This window comes from Nelumbo nucifera, chromosome 4 (genome assembly GCF_055504915.1).
Source record: "Nelumbo nucifera cultivar China Antique chromosome 4, China Antique-T2T, whole genome shotgun sequence".
Classification (NCBI taxonomy): domain Eukaryota; kingdom Viridiplantae; phylum Streptophyta; class Magnoliopsida; order Proteales; family Nelumbonaceae; genus Nelumbo; species Nelumbo nucifera.
Window position 1 is genome coordinate 87,066,116 of NC_142652.1, and position 23,154 is coordinate 87,089,269.

Genomic DNA, 23,154 nt, shown 5'->3' on the forward strand with positions numbered 1-23,154 from the left:
CCACATTAAAATCCCCTCCCACGCACCAGGGTCCTTCCCAGAGGCCCCTAATATCACTCAACTCTTCCCACAGTTTCTCTCTATCTGTAGTCATTGGGCCATATACATTTGTTAAGACCCAATCAAAACCATCTGCCACCTGCCTAAATTTCACAGATAGTGAGTGATCTCCTTTTAATTCCTCGACCCCTACAACCACATCCTCTTTCCACAAAGTTACAATCCCACCTGAAGCTCCCCATGATGGAGCAGTCGTCCACCTTATCCCCCTTGATCTCCACACACCTCTTGCCCATCTATTGTCGAAATTAGATCTCTTAGATTCTTGAATTAACACCACATCCGGGTCAAACTTATTAATCCCCTCTTGATAGTTGCTCTCTTCCTCGCACTACCCATCCCCCTTACATTCCAGCTTAGGATCCGCATTTCAAATTTAGGCTTCAACCCTAACTCACTTGAGATTTATTTAATCCCTTTCCTTCTCTCCCCTCTCACCCCAAACTTCTTATCCCCCTCAATATCTCTCCTTAACCTCTCAACTTCACTCAGTTTTCTTCTTTTAATCTTACTCTCCTCCTTATTTTGTAGAAAGGCTTTTAGGTCATTTGGGTTCTTAAGTTTACACCCTAGCTTGCCAACAAATTCTGCTATCGAGTCCTCCTTACTATCCTCTCCTCTTTCAATATCTTTGTGCTCTCCACTCCTAGCCATCTCCTCAACTCTGCCCTCAGCCTCCCCACTATAATCCGATTCTGTCCCAGTTGTAGCCTTCCTCCATAATTCATTTATTTCAATTGCTCCCATTATACCGTCAATGATTCCCCAAATTCTTTTATCCATGCAAGTTCCCTCCACCCTCATCTCCCCTTCCAACACCCCCTGAAAACTTCTTGTGGTCTTCTGACTATGGGCTTCAGACTCTGAACTGGGGAGGGAATCTAGAACAAGGGACCCGGCAACCTCATCAATAGAAAAAAATGAATTTACAGAGTTGACAGATTTACCTGAATCTGACCGGGAGTTTAGAGGGGAATGCAAGGGAGGACAGGTGGAAGCCAAACCCAGTAAAGAGAAATTGGAGTTTTCTGTCTCCTCGTTTTGGAGGGAAACATTCCCCATCATTTGGTTTACACATAGGCTGCTTCTCTTACCCGACTATTTACCTCTCAGAGGTGTATCCCCGTTCAGTTTTGGGTTAACACGATCTGCCACCATCTCGGTTTCTTGCCTAGCCCCAAGACTTTGTGAAGGCTTATCCCCTTGTGGGCATTGAAATTGCCCCCCGTCGGTTTGACCAGCATTGTTGGCAAACACTGACTTTTCCTTCCAATCTGCCCCAGACTCCACTTGTGCACACTCCCAATTTCCAAGAAAGAGACCCATCAGATTTAGAGTCTCCCTGTTTTGATCTCCTTGGAGTTCATCGTCTTCCAAACTCCCTTGGCTTGAAATTTCTTCTGAACTCTCCTCATCTTCACTTTCGGAACTACACCTTAAGCAATCCTTATCATCCTCCTCCCTTTCTTCTGTTCTGTGTCTCAGGTATCGCGGATTTGGGCGATCTACTGCAAGAGAGAGTTGTTCGTCGACATCCCACCGAGAGACCCAGCTTAGAGACTTGGTTCCAGCTTCTGTTCACCGCCCCTGAACCTGGTTCGTTTCAGACACACCTGATTTGGAAGATGATAGACGGTAAGTCTTGTCTACCATCTCCCTCTCCTTAACCCGACCCACGTGACACCTTAAACTGTCACGTGGCTCACTTAAAGTCATCAAAGGTCTAAAGGCTGGGCCGCCCCTAATTCCAGCCGGTTCAGATAGAGCCACTCGGTTGAGACCAACCAAGCCGACTCCTCTCCTGGCCACGTCAACAGAGGAAGGACCACCATTAATGAAAGTCTTTAATTCAAAAATATTTGAATTTATTGCCTTAAATAGAGCATTACGGGACTGATTAACCTCTTACGACTGTTCCTCTTCCCTTTTCACACAGCCAAACTTCCGCTTCTCCGTCCCTAGCTTGCCACGTGTCCTCCACCCTGCCACTTCACCATCATCCCCTACCTCCGTGCGTCTTCCCCAAAGCGATGCTTCAGCTTCAAAAGCAAGCCAAATCTTGTACCAGGCGCCACCAGAGAGGATTTCCAACGAGTGAGGCACGTTCTCTGGCTTTATGCCTGCGACCTTGATCTCCACAACTCGCAAGTACCTCTGGTTTTGTTCCAGCAAAACTCCACCTAAAGCTCTTGTGATTTTTCCCAGAATCGATTCATTCCAGAGGTTGAATGGAAGCCCTAACAGTTTAATGGAGAAACCGCCTTCTTCTGGATCGACTTCATTGCAGATTGGGACCCAGTTTTGAATCTGTATCAGCCCATCCTCAGTTCTTACCGTGCTGAAACTCAACTTCTCACCACCCACGTCAAGGGTTGCTTTCTTCTCAGAAAACAGCAAAAGAACAGCATCGCCATCAACACCCAATCTCTCTGCCACTGTGTTAAGGACTTTTGTCCAATCCCTTACCACCTTATCTGCCTTTAACACCATTTTGTGCTCCCAGTTGCTTCTTTCTTCATCGAGAGTTATCTTCCAAAGAACAGTTGCAGAGTTTACTAAGACCTCTTGACAGAGCGGGGTGTGGTTATTACTCGACGCTGGTAAACAGTGGGAGGTGGAGTTACAAACCATTGGGCTTCCATTAGGCTCTTCGCCCTTCCTCTCAACCTTCACTAGGAAAGCTTGAAGGTTCCTAGCAAAGGAGCTCCAACCTTGCTTCCTTTGCCCCTCCGGCACACAAATCATCTACTTCTTGTTGATGCCAAAATACTCTGTTACTGTGAAGAACCAGTCCCTCTCATTTTTCCTAAGTACTGCATCGTATCTTTTACCATTGCAACTCAGTGAGTTTTTCCAACCTTCTTCCTTGATAGTATTGACTACTCCATCAACAAAACCTTTCAGCCAACTGCAAGCTTCCTCTGGTAGAATAATCGTTGCCCTATTTCCTTCCCTGATCTTCAAGTACGACTTGCCCTTTGTCCGTCCCGGCTCAAATAGGAATTTCTTTGACTCTATAGCCAGCTCCACTCGCCACTTCCCCGCCTGAGTGAAACTTCCCATCTTAGGTCTCTTACTACATTGCTCACACGAGTTCCTCTATCATCTGCAAATTGTAGGTGAGTTAGAACCACCCTCTCCCTTCCTACTTTCCAACCCCTTAACAAACCTACCTCCGCTGCCTTCGAGATCAATCTGCTAAAGACCTCAGCTAAAATGGTAAAGAGGAAAGGGGACAAAAGGTCCCCACGTCTCACACCTCTTAGGGCACCAAAGAAATCCTTAACTGCACCATTTACCAACACCGAAAAGTGGGAAGATTGAAGGCATCCTTTAATCCGTTTACACCATCTTGCCCCAAAGCCACACTTCCTTAAACCTTCAACTAAGACTCCCAATCCACCAAGTCATAGGCTTTCTCTAGATCCAACTTACACACAATGCCCTTCCTTCTTGTTACCTTGAAATCCTCCACACACTCATTGGCAATGAGTATTTGATCTGAAATTTGTCTATCTTGGATGAAGGCCCCTTGAAATTGAGATATGATTGACGGAAGGGCCTTTTTCAACCGAATAGAGAGGACTTTTGCAAGGATTTTATACTGACTTGTCACCAGGCTGATTGGCCTGAAGTCCTTGGGGTGGCAGGCACCAGATTTCTTGGGAACCAACGCAATGAAAGTGGCATTTACACCTTTACTGACAATCCCCCTACCATAAAACTCCACAAAGACTCACATCAAATCATCCTTTAGCCATTCCCAACAGTCCTGGTAGAAAGCCATAGTGAATCCATCGGGCGTTGGAGCTTTAGAGCGGTCCATGGAAAAAATTGCTTCCTTCACCACATCTAATTCAAATTTTCTCTTCCAAGCTCCTACTAACGGCATCTTCTAGGACTGGCCAATCTAAACCTTCCAATTATCTTCCTGAGACAGGCCTTCTTAAGATTGATTTAAAATGATCCACAAAAGCCTCTGCAATCTCGTCATGATTAGTTATTGTGCGACCCTCCAATTCTAACATAGAGATCAGATTCTTCCTTTTTCTCCCATTCTCAATCATGTGAAAAAATTTTGTATTCCCATCCCCTTCTTTGATCCAACGCACTCTTGATTTCTGCCTCCAAGTCATTTCTTCTCTAAGGAGTGTAGAATCCAACTCTTTTCTTAAATTAAATCTCTCATCTCTTTCCCCTACACCCAATGAGTCGGATTCCTCCTTTTTATTTATTTCTTCAATCTTGTTTATGAGATAAGCCTTCCTCTCTTCTATCCTCCCGAACTTATTAAGGTTCCACTCCTTGATTTTTGCTTTTAAATTCCAAAGCTTCCTGCGGAATCTAATCCCTTCCCACACAACTTGGGGGTTATCTTCCTTCCACCACTCCTCAACCTTTCGCACAAACTTCAGGACTGTTAACCTCATGTTCTCAAATCTAAAAGGTGTCAGCCCTTGTCCGATACATATCGGTCAGTGATCTAAGGTGATGATCCTGGGCAGCATCCTGCCCACCATGTTACTCCAATGTTCCTCCTAGTCCAAAGACACAAGAAACCTATCCAGCTTTGAGCACACCGGGTTCAAATGACAGTTAGTCCAGGTATACCTATATTGTTCGGTCCCTATTTCCTTCAATTCAAATATGTCTGTAAAATTATTAAATCTTTTCATACTAGTGGTTATCCTTTGTCTCGGATTGTTCGATTCAGTAGTATGTCAGATCACATTAAACCCCCCCCCAAGCACCACGGGCCTTGCCACAAACCTCTCACATCTGCCAATTCTTCCCACATCTCATTCCTTAGGCCCATAAGCATTCGTCAACACCCAATTAAAATTATCATCCAAATTCTGCAATTTTATTGACACTAAGAACCCACCTATTAATTCCTCCAAACATTCCACCATATTCTCATTCCACATAGTGACTATTCCTCCTGATGCACCACAAGACGGAGCCATTGTCCATCCTATGTCTCTACCTCCCCAAACACTAATTACCCACCTTCTATCAATCTCTTGTGCCTTAGACTCTTGGAGCATCACCACATCTGGCTTTTCTCTCCTTAACACTTCCTTTATGAGTCTTCTTTTTGCTACCCTCCTCCACAGCCCTCTAACTTTCCAACTTAAAATCTTCATATCATCATGACAGCATTTACCCCACCTATCTTTTATTTTCAGCCTTTCCTTCCACCTATCCCACTACCCTTCACCGTCTGACCCCACCCTCCTCTCTGCTTTTTCAGATCCCTTACCCGCCTCTTGTCTAGTTTCTCCCTTTCAATCAACTTCTTCTGAAACTTGTCTGGGCCTAATTGCGAAATTTTCAGCCCCCATCTTCTCAGCCACTTCCTTAGCATTATCTCCTCATCAGATTCACCCTCACCATGATCCTCAGCTTCTCTCTCTATCTTCTACCAACCTTGCTTTCCTGCCATAATCTTCTCTGATATCCCCCACAGCATCAATTGCTGCTACCTCCCCCACCACATCACTTGCTCCCCCGTCAGTCTGGGCACCTTCAGTATTTTGGGGCTCTCTGTGAAAATGGTTCTCAGCTGTAGTGTCTGCAAGGATAGCACAATCACCATTAGTAACCAAAACTGAATTCACAGTTACCTTGGATACCTAGTAAACCTGGGTTGATTATAGGATGACTCGGTAAGGGCATACAGATGGCACCCCCAGTTCCCGACTCAGTGGGTGTTGCTGGTTGGTCAGTGTCTTTCTAAATCAAATGGCCTTGGCCTGGGTCTGGCACTTTGACCTTGCTTGGCGCGTCAGCGTTTATCTCCTGGCTTGCCTCACTCATCCCTAAAGATGCTCCCTGACATTGTCTATGGCTCTGGTTTGGTTCCTCCTCCTTTGACGGAAAGTTTTCTACAGCACCCAAGGACCTTATGTCTGTCATCGGTTCCAAACTAGACTGAACCTGACCGGCTTGATCGTCTAGATTAAGCTTGAAGAGTGCTTCCATGTCGCCCAGCTCTAGCTCCAAACCTTGGTCGCTTCCAGCTAAAGAGTTTTCTTCCGAACTAGAAAACTCTGATTTGTCCTCCGAGTCACACCAATCTGACTCGCTTACTACCTGTGCATCATTTCTCCACCTAGTGAATCTTGGATTAGGGTGCTCGGTCACCCTCTTTGGCCACGGATTCCATCTTAGTTCGCACCCATTCTACCTACTATTCGATCTCAGAGATGATGAAGACGATGATAGACCCTTCAGTCTGTCTATCAAAGGTCCAACGGGTTGCCTCACGTGATGACTTAAAGCATCATGTGACACCTTAGCCTTATTGTCTATTCGGTGGGCCGAGTTGAAAATGTTAGAGCCGGCTCGAACCACCAGCTCGTCTAAGGTCTGGCAGTTTAACTTACTCCCTTGTGGGCCCACCCCAATCTCTACTCCAGCCCCTTTCATTAATATCTCTTTAAAAGAAAAATCTCCCGCTTTCCTATCCCCATTTTTTGAATACACTTCTTTTTCTGGAGTGCGAACCTTCCAGACTATTGGCTTTTCAACTTCCTTAGAAGTACACATGTTACTCTGTTTCTTACGCAATTGTCTTGTGGCTTCTCTGTCGCCACCACGTGTCACCCTACCTGCCACGTCACCATCTTCTTCAACCTTCGAACTCCCATTCAACAGTGCTGCTTCCACCTCCAATGCTACCCATACCTTGCTCCATAAGCCATCGGCTACAGTTCGAACGAACGTGGTACAGCGTCTGGCTTCACTCCTATAATTCGCATCCCAACAGCCTTCAGATCTGTTTTCTTGTAGGAGATGAGAACTCCATCCAACGCAGCTGTAATTTTCTCCAACAGGCACTTTCACCATAGATTGAATGGGAGGCCTACCAGTTTCAAACGAAAGTTTCCATTGTTGAAAGTCTTCGAGTTATAGGAGGGGCCACCAGTTCTCCACCATTATAATGCCCTCCTCAGTTTGGACTGTGGTGAAATCTACCTCTTCCAACCCCACATCCAGTATCACCTTGTTCTCTTCAAACGGCATAAGGATGACCATAACTCTTGTCAATGCAAATCAGGGACTACGTAAGTTCCAATTCCTGTATAGCATGCCTTCAATGCTTTTGAAGCAAGAGAAAAGAAGGCATCATCTTATGAAAATATCTTTTTTTTACAAGTAAAAAAGAAATTTCATTAAAAAGAAAAAAGCAAATACAACCTAGAGAAGTGTTGAGGAAACACCTCCAAACAAAGCTAAGGAACAACATTCTCCCAAACACTTTCCTTTGAAAACTTTTTCACCCAAATCTCATCACAACAAACCCTCAAATATCTTACAAAACCAACCACCCCAAAAGAAATATAAAAACTAAAACCCAGAATTTGAAGCATCCACATGAACACACAAACTAAGCCAGGGAACCAAATGCAGAACAACCACAGCTACACAAGCCTCGCCCCTTTCACCTGCAGCATACCAACAGAACACCTCACTCTTCATCAACGATGTCAAACTCCTCTACTTCAAAAAGAAAAGACCAAGAGATTTCCCAACTGCCAACTGTCTATCAACTAGTTGATCAATGCCAACTTTTCCTCTCTGCATTATATTTTCCTTGGGAGTTTCTTCAGCTTTATTCCTTCTTATTTCCTTCTCCCCCTAACTACCCCCCCCCCTTTTCATTATTTTTCTCCTCAACCTTCTTCCTGCTCTCTCTCTCTTCCTCCAAATTCCTCTCATAATCCTTTAACCTATATTTATCCTCCTTTTCCCCTGCGAGAGCTTCCCCTCTTTGATTAACTTAAATCAATGCTCTGAGCCTTCTTGTCTGAATCCACAGCTAAACCGTTTTCATCACCTCTGTTTGTCAGACAGATCTGATTTCTAGATATGAGCTTACATCCTTTCCTTTTGTATTTTCTCTTAAATCTGCCACATGGACCATCCCCAACCCGTCCTTGAGATGATGAAAAACCTTGGTGACATGAACAAGCTGCCCATTGCTGGATCCTTTCTTTTTTCTAAACTCCCTGCCTTGGGTTTTCATGAAAATATGACCAATGGGTTATTCTTTTGCATAATTAACAAAATGGAGACACCAATATAAAAATGTATTACCAATAGGGATATTGACCCTGCTACATTACCAAGTTGGGTTCTTTCCCTCAGTTTTCACCTACCTACCTTAAATGAAAAAACTAGAAGTTCACAAACCAAGATGAACGAAGATGGGGAGAATAATGAATAATGCACCACCAATTTCCCAGATGACTAAGAAAATAAAAATAACATAAGTTTATGTTGTCCGGTTAAGAGTTGGAAGAAAGAAGAGAGAGGAGGAAGAAGATTTAGGGGTCAAAAGAATGTGTGGCAGCAGACCACTCTATTATTTATATTAGAGAATATTAGGGTGAGAGAAAAGACAATAATGCCCCTGTGTGACATAAATCTAATATTACAACAGTTTACATTCAAATGAACTTCAAGATGAAAAGAAGCTAAGGAACTCTAGAGATATTCTGTTAAAGGTAAGGAACTCTATTATTTACATTAGATAACATTAGCGGCATGAATCTGTTTCGCCATTCAGTTCTGTTCAGTACCATCTTTCGGAAATCATCAAGGAGATATAATGAAAATCAACTGGACCGGTGGGCCAAGGAAACTCAACCAGAGTGGAATTATTAGTTGTACTACAAGGATTGACAATGGAAAAACAACTAAGCTACATAAATATTGTGGCAGAAGGATATTCAAAGGTGATCATAAGTTGACATCATAAATTCATAATGATACACTAGGAACATGGCAGCATGGGAATAAAATGAAGGTGAGGAGCCTAACCAGGGAGTTGGGAGCATCTTTTTTCTGGACTCATTGATCAGCAAATGGTCTAGCAGGTTTCTGGACTCATAAACCAGGATATAAAATTGAAATATATAACTGAAATAGAAGCATGGGAAGGGATAGACAGCCCTAAACTTGTTGGGGTATTCTGCACAACCATTCTGTAATATATTATTCTTTTTCAAATCAATAAAATAAAATTGGAAGTTACAGATAAAAAAGTGCACCATAAAATCACCTAAAACAATATTCAGTATATGGCTTGCATAAGACACAGTATATGCGCATAAATCTTTTTCTTGTGATGGCAACATCAGAGGATGGCAACCCGCTATTAAGTCGGGCTTGGTCATAATTTTAGGCCTGCAGACTCGGGCCTAAAGCACCGGGCCCAACATTTTTTTGGGCCGGGCTCAGGCTTTCTCAAAAAAGCCCAGCCCGAGCCCGAGCCCGAGCCCAACTTGATACAATATATTAAACAATAAACATATATTTTATTTAATAAAAATTATATATACAATATTTTTTCTTTGTTCTTCTTCTGTTTCTTTCCAAGTAATAGTGAGATGTTTATTATTTTTGAGTTTTGAAGTTTTTAATATAAATAAAACACTTTTCAATTGAATAAAAAAGAAAAAAATTCTTTTTTCAAATTTCTGGTCGGGCTCGGGCTCGGGCTCGGGCCTGGGCTTCGAGCTTTATATGAGGGCTGGGCTCGGGCTCAAGACTTAGGCCCGATGGTCGGGCTGGGCTCGGGCCTGAGTGTATTCTATTGATATATATACAAAGCCCAGCCCGGCCCATGAACAGGTCTATTCACAGATCAGCAAACACATCGGAGATGCTTTGGCAAAACAAGGGGTGGAAAGGGATAAATTATTTTGGGGTACTGGTGTAGATGTGCGTTTGTAATATATAATTCATTCTTCCTTTTGTATCAATAAAAAAGAGTTTTTTTAATAAGTGGATAAAAAATGGGAGTTTGGCTCCAGAATTTATTAAACATAGAAGTTTTGGTACCTCTTACTCAAACCTAGCGATGGAGGACCACCCAATCTTAAGTTGTCTATTTGTTTATTGTTAAAATATAGTGGTCATAGGATTAAATAATTTGAGATTTAAAGAATACTAAAATCTGAAATTATGATTAATTAACTAGGGCTAATAAATTAGTAGAAAGAGTTAAATGTGGACTTTCTTCTGCAAGAGAGAAAGAGATGACAATAAATTCATTGGTTAAAAAAAGCACATAAATGGGATGATGTATAGAAGGGGACGGGGGGACAGGACAGGCAGGTAGATTAATGGTCTTGCTACCAAAAGAGAGTAAGAGGACTCCTCAATGCAGAAACTCCAAAAGTTGCAGAAAAAAATAATTGCTTTCAAAGAATTCTTCACTAACTTCAAAAAGAATGAGAATGTTACTTACAGAGAGAAAATAACCCCTAACCTTAAATTAAAATAGTTTTCTTAAGTATAGATCTGTTAATCCATACGAGCAAGCTTGGATGCTTAGGCCTGAGGTGTGGGCCAGACTGGGTCCAGGCAGTCCAGAATGATGTTAATACCCTGTAAAATCCCAGTCCGGCCCATGACCACCCCTACCTAGTTGCCTAGGCAATGCCTTTAAAATAATTATTCACTACTATGAGCAGTTTGAATGCACAGTGAAGAACTCTCAACAGTTTTGTAATTATGTTTATTTAGGTGGATTGGATGTGGACCTAACTTTTTTGTAAAAATCTTTTTGTCATTTTTTTACAAAAAGCATTTTTTGATAAATTAGAAAAAAAAAACATTTTTTACAGGGTAAATGTTACACTTTAAGTTTGGAAAGTGAAAATACAAATGACCAGTAATAGGATAACCCTATATATCTAATTACCTTGTACAAAGAAGCATCATTACACAATTACCTGCATCTTGATTTCTCAATAACATCTTTGCCCGTCTAATTAGCAGTATTATCATTGATTTAATATTTTCCCCTTTACACAAATAGTGCATTAAATATCATCTTATTTACTAGTACAATAATTGATCCTCCCAAGCTTATTTTATGAAATTTGTGTTCAACATAAATAGCACATTAAATAAATGTTAATATTAATAATGTCCCCCAATAACTCCCCTTTGCTTCACCTTTTATAGTGGAAAACTATGATTAATCTATAAATTTAAATAATAAAAAATAAGATTATGAAACTCTTTATGCACAAGGAGGGCTTAACTAGTCAAGAGAGTATATTTCAGAAAGCAGCAATAAATACACCACATACATGCAGGTCACCATAAATTATTTCACAGGGATAAACAGCTAATACATACCTTCGCATAATTGTATGCCTGCCAGCAGAATGGTTCCTCTAAATCAACTGATGGAAGATCCTTGTTCATCTTTTCCATCAAGTATTCCTCTACATTTACCATATTATTAGAATTCTCAGGCTCAATATCACTATCATCTTCAGATATATGTCCTTGAGTTGACCTAAGCATGGAGGGCAATCTTTGAGTTGACCTTGGTGCAAACTTGATTGTTCCAGGAAAAGTTGCCTCAATACTTTTTCCAGAAACACCTCTTCCACTTGCAACAATTTTCCATTCAATCGAACGTTCAGTCATTGAAACTGCACCAATAGAAGGATTTCCATCAAAAGAGACCACCTTTCTCCTAGGAAAGGGCATAGTCAGAGTGCAGAACTCCATAGTTAGGGGAGGCTTGTAACCCTCCATTAAGCGCAATTTGAATAAGAAGGCACCTTCATCTTCAGAGACCATTGAAAGTTGATAAAATCCTTTTATCGGAGGTCCAAGGCTACAGAATGCCTGATAACGCATTAAAACAAAATTCCCAAGTGGTGGTGAAAACATCACACCCTGCTTATCTACACCTTGCTCTGGAACTTGAGCACAAGGATGGAATGATAAAACCTCTAGGTGAGCATTGTTCAACCCTGTCAATGGGAATGACACATCAGGCAATCCTTCTAATTCTGCTCTGCAGTTTACTTGACCTGAAATTGATAAAACATCTGGAATTTCATCACGATCATACAATGCAGCATAAACTGTTTCATGAATTGTAAACAGTATTCGCTGTTTTCCTTTGTAGAGGTATGGCTTCCATGCCGGTTGCCTTAGGTCTGCAGGAGGCAAATCTGATGAAGAAAATCCATTCACCTTCATAGCAGAAATAGTGGAACAGTTAAGGTCCAAAGGAGTCCCTGTATTTGAATAAATGCACAGATTAAAAACCAATCTAGATATTTAGTAACTTGTTGGAAGATCTACAAAAGATCATATGAGAGAAACTTGAGATGAGAAATACCATAACAGAAAGTACCAACCAAAGGGCATTGAGCTACTAATAAATGTCCGCAGTGCATCTTTGTCAAAAGGCCTTGAACCTATCTTTGGAGCATCTGATGTAGCAGCTCCAGCTACAGCAGCGCCTGAAGTTGTAGAAGCCACAACTGGTGCAGCCACAGGTTTTGCTCTTGCAGAAATGCTTGAGATCCCTATGCTGCCAGTTAAGGAATCCAACAATCCTCCAACTGAAGGAGCCGCACTTATAACTACCTCAGGTTCCACCAAATCACCAGTGATTACATCACCAATAGCATGTCCCACCATAAATGCCCTTTAAAATGGAAAGAAAAACAGTGAAACATGTCCCAAGCATATTGCAGGTGCTATTAATACATCAGTCTGAGTAATAACAAGTTCTCAATTAAGGTACAACTTGGGTCAGGTTGAGTTGGGAATTTGTTAAAATTCCAATTGTTCCAGACCCTAACCTGAGCACAATGTAGTTGAAATTCTTCAAGTTGGGCAACCCTACTCTCAGCAGAATAATCCCCACAATACTGTCATCAATCCATTGAATCCTTTAGGAGTTTCTTTCTTTATGGTTACCATTAGGGTTCTATAATTAGTTAAATCATTATCTCTTCTTTCTGTCCAAAGAGTTGAGAAGCACAAGTATTGAATGGTACAGTTATTCTGTGAAGGAAGATGGATGAGTCCTTGATTCTTTATATAGTCAAGAAACAAAGTTTTCATTTCTGTATTTCTTTTTAGAATTTTTTGTTCATTACATACATGTGAACATTGATCAGCCTATCCAAATAATCAGATTAACCAATCTATCACCCACCATACAGGTGGGCTGTCTAGGTTAAATAATCATTTCTTGCAGGAATTGCCATTTCATTGAAGTAACACCAAAGCAAAGCTTTTGTTTTCTAAAGCCACCAATCCTCTATTTTCTAAGAGATCCACAAGAACAACAGCCAACCGTTGGATCCAGGAAAAATGTTCAGGCTGTTTGCCAAGAGTCTAACCTTCTGCATAGTTCTTTCATGCCATGAAGCATCCTCGTGGAACATCCTAATCAACTAATTTGATGAATAAGGCAAAGGGAACCAATCCCTATGATCTCTTTGTGAAAACCAAAGCTGGCTGCTTGACTCCAAGTCTCCAACTCAAAATGGAACCAACTCCATGATGATAAGGCCAATAACTGCCCGGATTTTGCAACTTCTATCTTCAAAAATCCTTCTTTTTTTCTGACCAAACAACGCAGGCGTTTAGATTGCATCTCCATATAAGCCTGTCTCTAGAGCCAAACAAAGCAAAATGCCATAATGTCATGAAGCCCCTACATCTTGAGGGAAGCCCCAAAATACCTAGAAGAAATGGTTCTAGGTCTTATTAGCCACAGAACAATAAACTAGTTAGTAAATAAATATGTAGAGAGACTGGGCCGAATGGGCCTGTTAAGTAGTATGTTATTTATTTTGTAGTATGTTATTTATTTTGTAGTATCTTATTAGCCCTACATCTTTAAGTAGTATGTTATTTATTTTGTATGTTAATGGGCCTGTTAATCTCTTTTATAAGTTCTTGCTTAGCTGGCCGCCCCCTCAAGGACAGACTCGTAATTAACCCAGTTAATGAATATTAATAAAAGAAGTAGTGAGGGGTGAGGGTGAGTGGAGATTATCGAACTCCTTCTTCTTTTCTCCTATAATCTGAAATGTTTTACTATTCCTTTATTGGACTGAATCACATCTTGGTATCAGAGCAAGTCTTCCTCCTCTTTTGGTTTTCTTTTCTTTTCCCATACACCCTTCAATTAGAGGAGTGTATGGAGAGATAAGTTGTTGATCATTCAGAGAACTTTTTTGCCTAGTTGGTAGAGGGTTTGGAGAGTCAAAATCTGGTTGTAGATTGCCAAGAAAGTGGAGCTGCTGATTTTTTGCCCAAAACCCTAGCCGACTAGACAGCTTCCAATTACATGTTAAAGAGACTGTTTGGGTGTGGTGCTCAAGGCTTGGAGGGCTCCTTTTGATCTCCAGAAGTGGGTGATTGCAGTTAGAAGAGGTTTGGGAAGCTTTGGTAGGAGCGGCTACTTCTCTCTTTCTCCCCGAAAGTCGAGTACAGTGAACCCCTAGTTTTGGGACCTTTAGGTGTTCAACTAACCTCAGTTAGGTCTATAAAGATTGAAAACCTTGTTTTTTATTTTCGTTTGGTCAATGGAGCAATTTGGAAGTGAGATGAAGTAGGTCCCAGTGTCGGGAGTTGGTCCAGTAGATTCCCTTTTCACAGGAGTGACTACAATCAAACTGGTGGAGGGAATAGGGAAAGTGAAGAAAAATCAGCTAATGGAGAAGCTGACAACAATAAAGGCAGAGTTTGAAAAGTATGGGAGGTTACTGAATCACTTGGAAACCACTATCTCAGCATCCAACCCTTCCGACAACACCTCATCATCCGCATTTGCTAACTCAGATACACATACTTCTGCAAATCATGCTACGATTTCAGGTAATCATAAAATCCTTTGGATTATTGATTCTAGTGCATCGGACCATATGACCAGTTTATCTAACCTTTTTTGTTCATATCAACTCCTCTCAGGTAGAGAGAAGATATCCCTTGTTGATGGGTCTCTTGCTTCCATCTCTGGCAAAGGGGATATCAAGGCCTCTAACACCCTTGTCTTATCCTTTATTCTTCATGTCCCTAGACTTAATACCAACCATTTATCTATTAGTAGCTTGACTAAATCCATGAACTGTAGCATAACCCTTTTCCCTACCCATTGTGTTTTTCAAGACCTAACATCTCAGAGGACGATTGGGAGTGGCCATAATGGAATATACTTGTTAAACACACCTGATAAGAATCTTGGACCACCTATTGGAGTAGCCTTGGAGTCTTTTTTGTTAGAGTCTTTTGATAGAGTCATGTTATGTCATTTACGGTTTAGTCGTTTACCTTTTTTTGCTTTGAATCATTTGTTTCCCGATATGTTTAAGGGAATGTCTTTATCGAGTCTTCATTGTAAGTCATGTGAACTTGCAAAGCATTGTAGACATTCTTATTCAGTAAGCAATAAAAGATCTATTTCTCCTTTTCAAATTGTGCACTCTGATGTGTGGGGACCATATCATCTACCTACTATGGGGGGTTGCAAGTATTTTATCCTCTTCATTGATGATTAGTCTCGTTAAACTTGGATTTACCTCATGAGACCTTGGGATGAAGTTCCAACCATTGTGCAAGTTTCATGAACTTATTCTTACTCAATTTAACACCTAGATCAAAATACTCCACTCTGATAATGCTAAGGAATATTTTGAGGAGAACCTTTCATCATACTTTGAGACTTTTGGGGTTATTCATCAAAGTTCTTATTCCTACACTCCACAACAGAATGGAGTGGCAAAAAGAAGGAACCACCATGTAGTTGAGGTTGCTGATGTCTCCTGTTTGCATCACATGTTCCTATCAAATTTTGGGGGAATGTTGTTCTTACTACCACATATTTGACTAACCGCATGCCTTCTCAAGTTCTGGGTTTCAAAACCCCATTTAGCCTTCTCTTTCCGAATGAGGATCTCTTTTCTCTTCCTCTCCGAGTTTTTGGGTGCACCTGCTATGTACATATTGTTTTGATTCAGGTTCATGGCACCCATTTTGTCTCTAGGGATGTCACATTTGTTGAGCCTACTCCTTTCTTTGGTGTTTCTCCTGAGGGGGAGCATTCTGAGGAGCCATTTGCTATGTCCCCAGTTGTTCCCCACTTCCCCTTCTAGTTCCCTTTGAGTCTTCTATTGAGCCATCTTTCTCTACTGCTTCTCCTTCCATTGGGTCTACCTCTCATGTTCTTGCTCCTCATCCAAATCACACTCCTAGTTTTCACTCATATCCCATTGTCCAAAGGTGGTATCAAAAACAAAGATTCAAGCATGGGCAAGTTGTTTCCACTCCTTCAATAGAACCTCTGGGCTCTTGCACCTCCCATCACTTCAGAGGTAACAAGTCGGCCTTCATCTAACCCTTCTGCTACCTTCTCAGACCTTGACCTTCCTATTGCCCTTCGCAAAGGCAAGCGAAAGTGTACAACACATTGTATCTCCAAACACCTGTCCTATAGCCTTCTATCCCCTACCTACTACTATTTTCTTGCCTCTGTTTCTACCCATGTGATTCCTAGGTCTGTACCAGAAGCCCTATCCAAACCTAAATGGAGGGATGCTATGATGGCTGAACTAGATGCTTTGCATAAGAACCATACCTAGGATATTGTGGATTTGCTTGAAAGGAAGGAACCAATGGGTTCTAAATGGGTGTTCACCATTAAGTATCATTTCGATGGCACCATTGAGAGATTTATTAAGGCTAGATTGGTTGCTAAAGGCTACACTCAAATGTATGGCATTGATTACCTTGATTTGCTCTTGTCGCTAAGATGATTTCAGTTCGAGTTTTGTTGTCTCTAACTGGTACTTTTGATTGGCCCCTCCACCAGTTTGATGTTACAAATGCCTTCTTGAATGGAGACCTACATGAAGAGGTCTATATGTCCTTCAGGGGTGTATGGAAAGAAAATGCAAGGAAAGGTGTGTAAACTGCAGAAATCCATTTATGGTCTCAAATAGTCTCCTCAAGCATGGTTTGAGAGATCCAGAGCTGCCCTTGTCTCCTTTGATTACACACAAACTCAATCTGACCATAATTAGTTTCTAAAAAGAAGTAACTCTTTGGTGACTTTTCTGATTGTTTATTTTGATGACATTGTAGTTATGGGTAATGACACCCAGGGAGTGATTAAGCTTTCTTAACTCTGAATTTGAGATCAAGGATTTGGGGGATCTCAGATATTTCTTGGGAATTGAAGTTGCTAGATCTAAGGATGGTATCTTCATTTCTCAACGCAAGTATGTTCTTGACCTCCTTGTAGAGACCAAACTTGGTGTCAAACTGGTTTCCACCCTTATAGGCCTCAATCATAAGCTCTCTACTACTGATGGTGAACTGTTGTCTGATAGGGGAGTGTTTCATAGACTGCTAGTTAAGTAGTTATATATTTGCATGACTCGACCAGATATTTCCTATGCAAAGAGTGTTATTAGTCAATTTATGCATTCTCCCAAAGATACACATTTGGCTGTTGTAGAAAGAGTTTTGTGTTACTTGAAAGGCACTCCAAGAAAAAGTATTTTGTTTGCCAAGCATGGGCACACGAAGTTAGAGGCATACACTAATGTTGACTAGGCTGGATGTATCAATGATAGGAGATCCACCTCAGAATATTGTGCTTTCGTGGCAGAAAACATTGTCTCATGGAGTAAGAAACAGTCTATAGTAACCAGATCCTCAGCTGAAGCAGAGTACAGGGCAATGGCACATTGAGTGTCAGAATTACTGTGGCTGAGATCACTTTTGGAAGAGTTGGGTATTGACTATGAAAAACCAATGATGTTCTACTGTGACAACCAGGCAGCTATCAACATTGCACATAATCCTGTTTAACATGACAGAACTAAGCACATGGAGGTTGATAGACATTTTATACGGGAGAGAGTTGCTTCAGGGGAAGTTTGCTTGCCATTTATCTCTTCATAAGAGCAGTTGGTTGATGTTTTGACCAAAGGTGTTCCAAAAGGGAAGCTGACACACTATATGAGCAAGTTGGGCATGATTGAAATCTATGCTCAGCTTGAGGGGGAGTGTAGAGAGACTACGCCGAATGGGCCCTAGTATTTGTTTTTATGTTTAAGTAGTAAGTTATTTGTTTTGTATGTTATTGGACCTGTTAATCTCTTTTATAAGTTCTTTTAAAGTTCTTGCTTAGCTGGCTGCCCACTTAAGGGCAGACTTGTAATTAACCCAATTAATGAAGATTAATAAAAGAATTAGTGAGGTGTGAGTGGAGATTATAGAAATACTTTCTCCCTTGTTCTCCATCTTCTTCTTCTTGTTTTCTTCTTCTTCTTCTTTTCTCCTATAATCTGAAATATTTTACTATTCTTTTATTGCACTGAAATTAGTTAATAAAGAAGTGGAATTTGGCACGTCGTTGGGCTTGTTCTTTGGGAGGTGAGAGCTTTGCTAGGAAAGTCTTTGAAGCTTTTGAGAGGAATAGGAAGGAAAAAGTATGAGGAAAGCTTCTGATTTGTTATGGGAGAAATATGGATGAGGAAGGTTTGGAAGAGTTTGGAGTGGTGGAAGATTAATTTGGCCAATTGATTTCGATTTGTTTTATTCTGTTATTGATGTTGTGTTGGGTGGTTTCTAGGTGTTGCCTTAACACCTAACCGGTTTGTAATTTTCTTTTTCCTTTTAATGAAAGTTTTCTTTTAATTATAAAAAAAAAAAGCCTATCAAAGACTAATAGTAATCATGAAATGAAAGATAAATGGAACAAAAAAGGAACAAAACAGAATTTATCAATATTTTCTTTTTTGATAAATGAACAGAATTTATCAATATTCTGAAATCCATTATAAAGTATAAACTATTAATATTATATGAGCTAAATAAAACACCAAGTATGATATCATGAGATTCTCTCTTTTTTCTTTCTTTCTCTTTTTCTGTTGATTTTTAATGATAATAATCAAATCAACATCTCCAAAAACTTACCTTACCCTGTAATGCATGGAAGATCAAAGAGGAGTGCTGATAAGCTTTCTTCTATTCCAATGGAATTTCCACAATCAGATCTTCTGCACATCCTTTCATATGCTTTTAAGTGCTGGGGTTCAACTAAAGGCAATACAAGAATATAATAATGGCCTTTTACATGCAAAACCAACGGCCACAATAAAAACTTCACTCCTTCCTCTTCTTTACTAATAAAAAGGCTGATAATATGACGTGTAATAGGGTCATCAACCCAGGAATCTGAACCTTCAACTGACTGGGTCACACGTATGCCAAAACCACGGGCAGAACCCTCTCTGCACATAAAGCCATACCACTAATTATCAATTTATGAAAGCAGGAACTCTAAATGCAAATAAAATAAAATTAAGAGTTGTTTCTAACACTAACATATACTTTGTTGGTTCAGCCACTTGCTAATGCAACATAAAATAAATATAGACACTTGAAAATAAATAGCTATACAATTTTAGAGTGGTTCTATGTTGTTGAGGAACCGAAGCATAGGGTTTTGTTCCTGTATGTCATTGCCAGGTCAATTGACAATCAAACAACACCGCCAACCAACCAACACAACTAAAAGAAAAGAAAAAAAAAATAGAAGAAATCACTTTAATGAAAGATCTCCTGCCAACCTCTTTTTCCTCTCTAGGAAAGCAGCAGCTAACTCTGAATCAGTTGGAAGCAACGGCAACACAATGGAATTCAAATTATCCCCACTAGAGCTCTCGTTCTCTCTCTTGCAAGCTAATCGCCACTGCTTCTCAACTACCGGAAACCTCCTGATCAGAAAAAACAAACAAATGAGTAGAAATTAAAAATAAATAAATAAATACAAGGAAGTTAGCCCAAGAAAACAGAGCTCCACGTTGAAAACCCTTGCATACGAGAACATTTGGTATCGGAAAACGAAAAACAGGAAAAAAAACAGTACACAATAGTGCTACTTAAAGTTGAAACAACAGACAATCAACACGTTCGAATAAGAAATCCAAATTCCACATGCAGAAACTATCTCGTGAGTTCAGAAACTTCAGATCCGACAGGAGAACGAACAAGAAAGCACTAGAATTCTCCATCTCTATAACGAGAACGGAAAATCCAGCTCGAAAATCAAGTTCCCAAAGGAAAAGCCTTTAATCTTCGGTGAAAAAGAATCAATCACCTAGAGAAGACGATGGTGTCTTGATTGTTGAGGATCCAGAGAGCCCTGATGCGGCAGCCAGTCATTGCTCCTCCGAAAACTGGTTTTGTGATTTCAAAATTGAGAGATCAAAAGTAACAACAACAGATTGAATGTCGTTGTCGCGTCTTCGGATCGATCAACGAGGCTAGGCAAATTCCACAGCGAAGGCCGGCAAGAGAGCCGAGACCGCCGATAGTCCGGGGCCAAACTGCGGCTTCTTCACACCCTCTTACGCGCCAACAAGCACATCATGACACATAGATCCCCTAAAGCCCTCGACCTGGTTTTTAAGTCCCACCGGTTGACAATGGACCTTATATATATTATGACCCAATTCGGCCCACTGCAACTCTGACCCGGTTCACCCGAACACGAATCCAGATTTGGAAATTGGAATTAGGAATTAGGATCCAGTATCCGTTCCTATGCCCTTTATACTGGATCGAATTCAGATCGGGGATACATCCGAATCTAATACAAGTATCCGAGAGATACCAAATAGATCCAATATCATTTTTTTTGGGTGGTCAATAGATCCAATATCTGATGGATATATAAAACAGGTTCCATTCATGGACACATCTGGAGATCTGATTCAATTCAAACCTCAAAGCCCAAGAAATCAAATATGAAACAAAATTGGATCATACAATATGCAAATTCAAAACAATTAATAGCGACAGTATTTTTAAAATTCGATTTTGATTAATAGTGACAGTATTTCCTTTTTGGCAAGTCTTTGGGAAGATATTCTGGTAGCTATAGTCAAAAGATGTTAGGCTTGTAAATGGAGCAAATTCGAATTTGATGATATTTGTATTCAATTTTGGTTAAAGAGTAGTTTGTTTGAATTCGATTCAATATCTGCCGGATACTCAAAAATGTAAACTGAATTCGAATTTGTTTAAAGCATTGAATATTCAAATTCAACTGATTCTATAAATATTAAAAATCCTAAATCTAAAAATCAGATTATACAAGAAAAAACCCATTTGATGTGGCTTGTGAGCAAAAAAGAAAAACCCCAAAAGACTAAAATAAGAAAAAAAGAATAGCAAAAAACACCGAAAAAAATCTAAAAATGAACAAGTAACAAAGAAAGCTAGGATTTGAATAGAAGAAGCTAAAATGCCATGAAACTCATTTGTCTTCTACAAAACCCGATGCTCTCTCCTTTTTTTTTCTCCATACTACCTCTGATTGCAAGTTTAAGAGCAGTGAAAATGAAGAATGATAACGCGACGAGGGGAGAGGGAGATGAGGCGGAAATAAGAATGGATTGATAGGTTAGAAACACTAAGAATTGCAAGTTAAGAGATGGGGAGAAGAAAAGTCTTGTCAAAGTGAAGTGGGGAGAGGGAGGGCTAATGTCGCGTGGTGGGGGGGGGGAGGGTTAATGAGTGACTGTATCGATGAAAAAATAATATAGTAATCAATTTTCAGAAAAAGGACTGTGTATCTTTAATTGTCTTGATAATACTCTTGCAAAAAAGGTGCAAGAGTATTAAGAGTATAAGGTGGCGTTTGATAAATCTGAAAAGTTAAAAATATATTAAAAGTGTCTAAAATCTGAAAAGAGGTATAGATGCTTTTCTACTTTTTAGAGGATCTGAATCCATAATTTTGTTTGTGTTGGATCAACCCTTTACCATCTAAAATTTACTAATTTTACTATTTTACCCCTAAAACATACTATTTGAAAATGTTGAATTCAATTTGCATTATCTCATAAAAATAATTTTCAACCTCAAAATAATATTAAAATAATACAATAAAAAATAATAAATTAATAATTACTAATTAATAAATGAAATGATTAAAATTAAAAAAAATTAATGACTATAAAAGTATTAAAATAATTAATAATTACTAATTATTAATTTACACAAATAAAAATTAAAATGATTTTGAAAAATTAATGAAATAATTAAAAATTACTAGTTAATAAAAATAATTAATAATTAATAAATAACAAAAATAATTAATGTTTAATAAAAGAATATTAAATTAATTAATAATTAATAATTAATAAAAATATTATTATTATTCACCGAACCACCGCTACTACATGTTGTAGCGGTGATGGCGGTGGTGGGAAGACAAGGGGAGAGAGAGAGAGAGAGAACTGGGAAGACAGGGGGAGAGAGAGAGAGCAAGAGAGAGAACCGGGAAGACAAGGGAGAGAGAGCCGCCACTTGCAACGGTGGTGGCGGGAAGACTAGGCTGTGAAAGAGAGAGAGAGAGAAGGAGATAGAGAGAGCCACCGTTGCAAGTTGTAGCGGCGGTGGCGGGAAGATAGGGGGAGAGAGAGAGAGAGAGAGAGAAGACAGGTAGATGTGTAAATCGGGTCATGCCATCCGCAACCCGGCACGACGGTCCGCGGGCCGTGCCAGGCCCGATACGATCATGCGGCCCGTGGCCTAGGGTTTTAGGACCACGACCCATATATATATTTATATATTTTATATATATTTATATAATATTATATAAATTATAATTATATAATATATTAATAAAATATATTTTTAATTTTATTATACTAATTTATTTAATCACTGTACATATAAGCAATTATATACACAAAATTCATATAAAATTAAAATTTTAAGTTTTTTGTCAATTTTTTTACAATAAATAGCTTTGGCCCGATGCACGACCTGACTTGGGCTGGCCCACGGCCACCCGGCCCGTAGCATGACACGCTTTACACCTCTAAAGACAAGGTTCATGTGAGAAGACGGAGGTAGCACACATCATTTCCAAAATATTGTAAGGGCAGCTTTGACCTTGCACCGGCTAGTCAGGGCCAAAGGTCAAGATGGGTGAATATGGATTAATGGCTCTGATACCAAAACAGTAGTAGTGAGCAGTATTGTAGTAATGAAGGGACAGTAGGTGAACAGTAGTAGTGAAGGGACAATATGTGAATAGTAAAATGAGAGGTGGTGAGGTGATATAGATGCGGAGTATATATGCAAGGAAAACCAGAAATAGTAAGAAAACAACATAACAGAAATATGCAGAGAAAACCAGAAATAGTAGAAAAAACAATATAATGGAAATATAATATCGATAGTACTTATAGAAGGAGAACGAAAATACTTTGAAAACAACAC

General features: G+C 39.9%; 1 protein-coding gene across 3 annotated transcripts in view; it reads right to left on the reverse strand.

Annotated features, from left to right (window-relative positions):
• Positions 1-20,332, reverse strand: part of LOC104613108 (AP-5 complex subunit mu) — a 29,387-nt gene extending 9,055 nt beyond the window's left edge. The window contains exons 1-6 of one of the 3 annotated variants that reach the window (XR_016085797.1): positions 20,018-20,332; positions 19,488-19,634; positions 18,837-19,148; positions 12,243-12,535; positions 11,221-12,119; positions 8,890-9,053 (exon numbers count right to left, since the gene is read on the reverse strand). Coding sequence is in view for 1 of the 3 variants with exons in the window: in XM_010280809.3 (XP_010279111.1) it covers positions 11,221-12,119; positions 12,243-12,535; positions 18,837-19,148; positions 19,488-19,634; positions 20,018-20,082 (1,716 nt within the window). In the remaining 2 variants the exon portion in view is untranslated. The remainder of the gene's footprint in view (positions 1-8,889; positions 9,054-11,220; positions 12,120-12,242; positions 12,536-18,836; positions 19,149-19,487; positions 19,635-20,017) is intronic. The other 2 variants (XR_737889.3, XM_010280809.3) reach the window with 2 other exon arrangements.
• Positions 20,333-23,154: the final 2,822 nt, after the last annotated feature.